General features: G+C 58.0%; 2 protein-coding genes across 2 annotated transcripts; both read left to right on the top strand.

Moving 5' to 3' along the window:
* Window positions 1-1,115, top strand: LOC103071550 (V-set pre-B cell surrogate light chain 3). Its single transcript, XM_007451019.1, has 2 exons — window positions 1-49; window positions 799-1,115. Exons 1-2 carry the CDS (start codon window positions 1-3, stop codon window positions 1,113-1,115), a joined length of 366 nt encoding a protein of 121 aa, XP_007451081.1.
* A 5,068-nt stretch (window positions 1,116-6,183) lies between these two features.
* Window positions 6,184-7,521, top strand: ZNF70 (zinc finger protein 70). The gene has a single exon (XM_007451018.1). It carries the CDS (start codon window positions 6,187-6,189, stop codon window positions 7,519-7,521), a length of 1,335 nt encoding a protein of 444 aa, XP_007451080.1. The 5' UTR covers window positions 6,184-6,186.
* Window positions 7,522-8,062: the final 541 nt, after the last annotated feature.

The raw sequence follows: 8,062 nt of genomic DNA, 5'->3' as shown, positions 1-8,062 counted from the left end.
ATGGCCTGTGGGCATCTGGTCCTCCTTCTGACTGGGGTCCTCCTGGCAGGTGAGCCCTCCCTGGGCCTTGCTCACCCCGGGGGTGGAGTGGGAGACAGCACACTGGCTCTGGAAGCCCCCTGTAAGGAAGCGAATCCATGTGGTCAGTGGGGAAGGTTTTGGAAGGGTCCTTGAGGTGGAGAGGAGAACTGGCCACAGGTGGCCCTGCCCCAGACTTGAGGCAAGTCAATTCTCTGTGTGGGCCTCAGTTTCCCCATTTGTGAATGACCAGATTGCTAGGGTCCCTTTGGACTCTGACTCTTGGGGGTCTCAGAGACTCATCACCTTTTGAGTTTTTCAGAGGGGAAGCTGGTGTGGGCTGGTTCCTACCCCACAGGGCCTCAGGAACAAGCTAACCCTGAGAAGGTCTTCAGCAGCCAGTGGCCGGAGGCTGAGCCAATGGGTAGTAACAGCCCAGGAGGCTTCTTGGGGGTCATCAGTCTGTAGCCAGGGTTTGGACAAGCCAGTGTGACCTAAGTGATAGGGGTCTGCAGGGCAAGGGATGAGGGTGGGCAGCCCAGAGACCACCAGCACACCCTCAGAACTCTAGATCCTTAGCTGAACATGGCTCCTTGGGAACATGACACTAATGGGGTCTTAGGGGTCGCCAGCTCTGCGCCCCACCCAGTGACGATCCCATGGCACCGGGCTGTGAGCTTTTGGGAGAGGATTCTCCTGGGAGTCTGACCAAGACTTTGTGGGGGCAGGGGCAGGAAGGAAGGGGCCCAGGCAAGACCTGAGTGTATCTGTCTCTCTCAGCCTCCCAGCCAACCCTCACCCAGCCGGACACACTGCTGGTCTTCCCAGGCCAAGTGGCCCAACTCTCCTGCATGCTCAGCCCCCGCCATGCCACCGTCGGGGACTATGGCGTGTCTTGGTATCAGCAGCGGGCAGGCAGCGCCCCCCGCTTTCTCCTCCACTACCGCTCAGAGGAGGACAACCACCGCCCCCCTGACATCCCTGACCGCTTCTCGGCAGCCACGGATGCAGCCCATAATGCCTGCATCCTGACCATCAGCCCCGTGCAGCCTGAAGACGCCGCGGATTATTACTGCTCCGTGGGCTACATACCCTAGGGGTGGGGTGTGGGATGAGTGCCTTCTGTCTGCCTCCCACTTATGCTCCTGACCTTGGGACCCTCCCCTTCTCTGAGCCTTGGATTTTCCTCCTTTGTAAAATGGGTTAATAATCAACATGTCAACAATAACTATTCTGAGGGCCGTGGGATCCTGGCTGAAAAAGTGACTGTGGTTGGTCTGGGAGTGTGGGGGTAGGGATTCTGGGGATTTTTGCGGAAGGGGAAGCACCTGAGACCCTTGGGTGGGGCCCCACCTCCCTACCAGCCCCCAGGGGCTCAGAATGTGGCTCTTGCCTTCCTGTGACTGGAGGAGCAGGAGTGAGAGAAAAAATAGCCAGCCCTTGCTGGTCCTGGCTCTGCATGGCTGGTTGTGGTCCAACACACAGGGTCAGTGGACTGGGTCCCTAGGAGCCCCTGCCTACTCCTGGATGGGGCTAGGAGGCACCTGAGGGCCAGGACGGAAGGTGCTGAAGACAGGTGGGCAGATGGCAGGGGCAGAATGGGCAGCAGCCATCCTTGGGTAGAGGGGCAAGTCTTGCCACCAGAAGTAGAAGTGAGCTCTGGGAGGGGGGTCGGGGGATGAAGAACACACCCCGCTTCCCTCCCGGTTCCCCTAAGAGGCGCCACCTGAACGGAGGCCATCCCTCAGATGCAGAGGTGGGGTCCACAGAGGGTCCTGCCTAGGCTCCCAGCCATCTCCTGGGCCCTCTCCGGACTCTCCTCATTTGTCTCTGCGGGGACGAGGTGAGCAAGCAGGACCAGAGCTCCCCAGTAAGGGAGGGGGAATCGCAGCAGGACCCCGGGCCTGAGCGGGGTAACAGGCTCCGCAGCCCTGAGCGCACCTGCCCTTCTCCCGGGGACACAGCCGCCGCAAGGCCTCTGGCCGGCCCCACCCCCAGGACAGGTGCCCAGGAGCCGGCCGCCCCTCCCGGCCTCAGTTTCCTCCTCTGCGCTCCCGCCAACGCCCGCCCAGCCGGGACGCGCTCGGGGACGGCCCGGAGCCCTGAGTCGACTGGACGGCCCCTCCCGACCCCAGTCCTACGACGCGGATCCCGGCGTCCAGGAGAAGACGCGTACTGCGCGGCGGGACCAGAGAGACACTGGCCTCCGCGCAGGCTAGAGCGGTCCCGGAAGTGCCGCGGGAGGGGGCGGGGCTCGGGCTCGGGCAGCCGCGGGCTCCGCGTCAGCAGCCCCAGCCGAGCGAGGCCAAGGCCGCGGGCAGGAGCAGCTCAGGTGCGGCCCCGCCCTGCTCGCCCGCGGCCCCGCCCCCGCTCAGGTGAGCGGCCCCGCCCCGGCCTAGGTGAGTGGCTCCGCGGCAGCCAGTGTGGCCACCTCTCCCTCCGGTGGCGCAGGTGTGGGCGGCCCCCGTCCGTGGAAGCAGGTGCGGGTCCGCGGCCGCTCGCTGGCCTCCAGCCAGGAGGCCCTGACTGGCCCGAGGGTCGGCCGGGTGCCCGGGCCCTGGGGGTCCCAGGAGGATGGAGTGACGGAGGCAGGAGGAGCCGGGGAAGGCCAGAGAGAGGTGGGAAGCGTGAGGTTCCAGACCTGTGGATTTTCGGTCCCCAAATATTTAAAACATCGTTGATCACAGATAAAGTATCGCCAACTTTTTCAACACAGTGGAGACTTCAGCGTGTAGCTGGTACATAGTGGGAATGGAAAACCCCCGAGGAGGGAACCTCGGAAACACCAGGATTTAGCAGGTGGGTGGAGGCACAATCCCCAGATACCGAGAAAGAGGGGTCAGAGGGCATGAAAATTAAGGGGGGGGAAAGAAACCAAGGGAATGAAGTGGGGCGTGGGAGTGGGGGTAGGTTGGCCAGCAAGGTGGGTTAGTGAAGGGTGGGCTCGTATTGTCACATCATCCGGTTTTTCATGAGAAAACCTACTGAGTTTTAAATATTGGCAGCTAAGTCAAACAAAAAGGAAAAGCCTGACTCTTTGAGAGTCAAACACAACGTGTCTGTGGCAGGATCCCCAGAGTGCCAATTTGCAGTCTCTGAAATGAAGGGTTTTGAGAGGAATGTCTTGGGGAGGCCTTCCAGAGAGGGGAGGAAGTGAGGACCCAGAAGAGAGGGCTTGGCCGTAAGGAGGTCATTAGATGCTGGAGCTGAAGTCCCAGGTGAAATTGGAAACTTGAAGTTTGTCTCCGTGCCAGACACAGTCGTATGATTTTCCTTGGCAACATTCAGCATCTTAGGAGGAGCTGGCAGAGGAGGTGGGTAGTTAGTGGCAGGGCAGGGAGGTGAGGAATGTGATGCTGGTCAGCGAGCTGGTTGAAGTGACGCCCATAGTTAGACCCACTGTAGTCTAAACTAGATGGGGAAGGGGTGGACCAGGGTGAAAATGGGACGTGAGGTTTGATGAGGTCGGGTGAGGCGGGGGGAGTGGAGACCGTGGTTGTGAAGAGGAGTGGGAGTGATCACAGGCTTTTTAAAAAAAATAATAAATTTATTTATTTATTTATTTTTGGCTGCATTGGGTCTTTGTTGCTGTGCACGGGCTTTCTCTAGTTGCCACGAGTGGGGGCTACTCTTCGTTGAGGTGCACTGGCCTCTCATTGTGGTGGCTTCTCTTGTTGCAGAGCACGGGCTCTAGGCACACGCGCTTCAGTAGTTGTGGCGTGGGGGCTTCAGTAGTTGTGGCACACGGGCTTAGTTGCTCCGCGGCATGTGGGATCTTCCCGGACCAGGGCTTGAACCTACATCCCCTGCATTGGCAGGTGGATTCTCAACCACTGCACCACCAGGGCAGTCTGACACAGGCTTCTTGAGGATATTGCAGTTCTGTGCTTTTTTTCACACCTGGCCTTTCTACTGGCTGAAAATTCACTAAAACAAAATTCCAAATAGGAATGAGTTCCATCATGACTATTCTGATTAATTTAGTATGTCTTTTTCAGGCAGTTCCTCTCTGACTTCAGTGTAAGGACGATAGTACCTTTGTATGGAGTCCTGAGGAGTACATGAGATATGCTTGTAAAAGGTGTAGCCGTGCCTTGCACACAGTAGTTGCTCAATAAACTCGAGTTGTCATCATTATGGTACCTGAAGAGTTTCCCTGGAGGTTGCATACCAGTTTGTGGATGGGGTCCTGCGGGGCTCCCTCTGGGCCCCCACAGTGGGATGGGGGGCTGAGTGCGGTGTTCTAGCCTCCTTCCTTGTCCCTCCAAAAACACCCCCTTCGACCGGAGCAGCTCTGCTTTTGTATGTTTCATTTATTCATATCTCCCAGATAATTGACTTATTTGAATAAAGAGTACTTTGGCAAAATAAAATAAAAGTGTGGTAAGCAGTTCTAACACAAACACAAATAACTTTTCCTCCATTCAATCATTTATTTATTCAGTAAATGTGTGTGTAATGATTGAGTGGCTGTGCTGGGAGCTGGGGATTCCAATATGGAGGAGCCCTGGATTTGCCCTTGCGGAGCTCGCAGGCGGTGGTGGGGAAAGTCCTGCCATGACATTTGCCCTCCAGGTGGTGAGTGCTGTGATGGACATATGCCCCATGCTCCACGGTCACCAAGGCCACGTGCCCAAGATTGTCAGAGTCTGAGGGTGCAGGGAAGAGGGGACATTTGAACTGAGTCTGGAAGGATGAGCAGGTGGCCATGTGAGAAGAGTGGGGACCAGTCAGGAGGAGGAAACAGCAGCATGTGTGAGTGGTGGAGCTGGAAGTTTGGGGGTATGTGGAAGGAGAAGCAGGGGACAGGGCCGCATGGCCGGGTGTGGAGGACTTGGGCTGCTCCAAGCTCCTGAGAAGGGGAATGCCACGATCAGGACTGTGTTTTGGGCGTTTGACCTTGGCATCCACGTAGAGAATGGGCTGGGGGGAGGGGGGAAGCTGGAGGTAGGCAGCCAGCGGGGAGGCGAGTCACACGGAGGCCTGAGCTGCCCAGTGGCAGCGAGGAGAGAGGTAGAGACCCCTTCAGTAAAGACGGGAAGTCGACAGGATGGGGTGTGCCGGCGGGAATGAGAAGGGCTGACTCCCAGGGCTCTGGCTGGGGCTCTGGGCTGGAGGCCTGCAGCCTACCTGTTGTAGTTTATCTTATGACAGGGCCGAAAGTAAGCTCGTCACATGAGATGAATTGTGCAGAAGCACAGCAGTAGAGGGCTGCCGCTCGCTCAGGCAAAACAGCGCCGTCTGTCCTGTTGTGGTAGCTTTTATTAAAGCATTATCTATGTTAACATTTTAAGACTTGTTTTCTTAACATTTTAGAAATGCCAAAGTAGCAACCTATGTTTTTATTAATTATACAAGCAATAATGTACTTTCTTGAAAACATGCCGTGCTTCGTCCTCGAGCGCAAAAGCAGCACAAAGTTCCCACCATTATTCTGATTATACTGAAGCAGCACAAGGACGTTGCCTTGCGTTCCCACCATACTGATTACACTGAGGACATTCTCATGGATCAGCGCCCAAAGCACACTCAATGCTTCTTCGCAGGCCCCCGGTTTGCCGGGGCGGGGGGGCGGCTCAAAGCAATCAGGACTGTTCACAGTTCTGGCTTATTTGCATGCCCCCGGTTTGCTGGGGGCGGGGGGGCTCAAAGCAATCAGGACTGCTTGCAGTTCTGGCTTATTCGCCAGCCCCCAGTTTGCTGGGGGGGGGGGGCTCATGGGTCACGTCTCCTTTCCACGTCCTCAGTTATTCCACTACATGACCGATCGTAGGAGGGGGGTGTGTGCTCTCTCTTTCCCAACAAGACCCCAGCCCCAACCTCCTCCGGTAGCTGGAGTCTTACCCCTTTTTCAGAATGGCTCCACTTCCTGTCCTTGCCCACCTTTCTGGACACCCTGAGCCTTTAGAGTCTGGACACCACAGTGTGTCATTGCCTGTCTGTCTGTCTTCCTTGCAGTTGTTTCTGGTAAGTCAGACTTGTCTCTAACTCAGTAAGGACCATCTCAAGGGCAAGATTGTGTCTTTGGTTATATCTACCTTAGACTCTGGCACCTACTAGGTACTTGACTTGCTGACTTGACAGTGTCTCTTGTTTTCTTTTCAGAATCTGAGAGCAGTAAGTGTGTCCCAAAGAGAAACAGTCACTAGGGGTGAGCCCGGACCCACAATGGAGATTCCCCTGGCAGCCAAGCTGGGTGAGGCCTTCGTGTTTGAGGACGGGTTGGAGATGCAGACAAACCTTTTCCCGGAGGAGGACCCGGGGAACCCTTTTCTTCAGGAAAGGGGTTTAGCGCAGATGGCTGTCATCTACAAAGAGGTCCCTCTGGGGGAGCAGGACGATTATGAGGGGAATATCAGTCTGTGCTCAAGCCCCGTCCAGCATCAGAGCATCCCCCCAGGAGACAGACCCCAGGACGATGAGCCGTCCAGCCCAACCTTCCTCCAGAAATCAGACCTGACTATGTGCCAGATAATTCACAGCGAAGAAGCGTCTGGTAAGCCCGATGGGGAGACAGCGGGCAGGGGGGACTCGGGACCCAAGGGGCCTCACAGGACTGCACAGCCAGCCAAGCCCTACGCGTGTCGCGAGTGCGGCAAGGCCTTCAGCCAGAGCTCACACCTGCTCAGGCACCTGGTGATCCACACGGGGGAGAAGCCCTACGAGTGCTGTGAGTGCGGCAAGGCCTTCAGCCAGAGCTCGCACCTGCTGCGGCACCAGGCCATCCACACAGGGGAGAAGCCCTACGAGTGCAGGGAGTGCGGCAAGGCCTTCCGCCAGAGCTCTGCACTCGCGCAACACCAGAAGACCCACACCGGGAAGAGGCCGTACGCGTGCAGGGAGTGCGGGAAGGACTTCAGTCGGAGTTCGAGCCTCCGGAAGCACGAGCGCATCCACACCGGGGAGAAGCCCTATCAATGTAAGGAGTGCGGGAAATCCTTCAACCAGAGTTCGGGCCTGAGCCAGCACCGGAAGATCCACACGCTGAAGAAACCGCATGAGTGCGAGCTCTGTGGGAAGGCCTTCTGCCACCGGTCCCACCTCATCCGGCACCAGAGGATCCACACAGGCAAGAAGCCGTATGCATGCGAGGAGTGCGGGAAGGCCTTCAGCCAGAGCTCCAACCTCATCGAGCACCGCAAGACACACACGGGCGAGAAGCCTTACAAGTGCCACAAGTGCGGCAAGGCCTTCAGCCAGAGCTCCTCGCTCATCGAGCACCAGCGCATCCACACCGGCGAGAAGCCCTACGAGTGTGGCCAGTGCGGCAAGGCCTTCTGCCACAGCTCGGCCCTCATCCAGCACCAGCGCATCCACACGGGCCGGAAGCCTTACGTGTGTAATGAGTGCGGCAAGGCCTTCCGGCACCGCTCGGCCCTCATCGAGCACTACAAGACCCACACGCGGGAGAGGCCCTACGAGTGCAACCGCTGCGGCAAGGCCTTCCGGGGCAGCTCGCACCTCATCCGCCACCAGAAGGTCCATGCGGGGGACAAGCTCTAGAGGAGGGGCTGGCGCCACGGTTCGCGCCTCTGCCAGCTGGAGCCTGGACCCCCGCTCATCTGTGAGGCCTGCCCGCCTCCCCAGACCAGTGCCTCCTGGAAATGCCCGCCTGCCCTGGTGGCAGGGTCCGGCCCCCCGTCTGCAGCCCTGGCCCAGCAGGGGGACTGGGTGGGGTGGGGAGGGAGGCCAAGGGCCGGGGCGCCAGGGCACAGCCGGCTCTCTGTTGTCTCGTGCTCACCTGTGACCCAATGGGGTTTAGTTTTGCCCTCTATTCGCTTTTTCCAGAATCCAGAAGAAGAATAAACGTCAGAGGGAGAAAGTGGAGTTAAACCCATGAAAATGTCAGATGAGCTCTAACATCAGGCACTTTTAGAAGAAGTAACCGTGTTCGCGGTCCAATCAACTGAAGGAAAATGGATCCAAAGTAGACGCGTCAGCAGCCCACCTCGGGCACTGGTGGGGACGGCCAGCTCAGGTGACAGAGCAGAGGGAGGGTCTGGAGGACTCATCCTGGGTGTGGGGGTGAGGCCCCCTTGTGCTC

This window comes from Lipotes vexillifer, unplaced genomic scaffold (genome assembly GCF_000442215.2).
Source record: "Lipotes vexillifer unplaced genomic scaffold, Lipotes_vexillifer_v1.1 scaffold1783, whole genome shotgun sequence".
Taxonomy (NCBI): domain Eukaryota; kingdom Metazoa; phylum Chordata; class Mammalia; order Artiodactyla; family Lipotidae; genus Lipotes; species Lipotes vexillifer.
This window is presented reverse-complemented; position numbering and strand designations above follow the sequence as displayed.

Bases quoted from the DNA above. Each gene is read 5' to 3' on its own strand.
- ZNF70 (XM_007451018.1), top strand. From the start codon at position 6,187: ATGGAGATTCCCCTGGCAGCCAAGCTGGGTGAGGCCTTCGTGTTTGAG.
- LOC103071550 (XM_007451019.1), top strand. From the start codon at position 1: ATGGCCTGTGGGCATCTGGTCCTCCTTCTGACTGGGGTCCTCCTGGCA. The intron at 50-798 runs GTGAGCCCTCCC...TGTCTCTCTCAG, and splicing joins GACTGGGGTCCTCCTGGCAG to CCTCCCAGCCAACCCTCACC.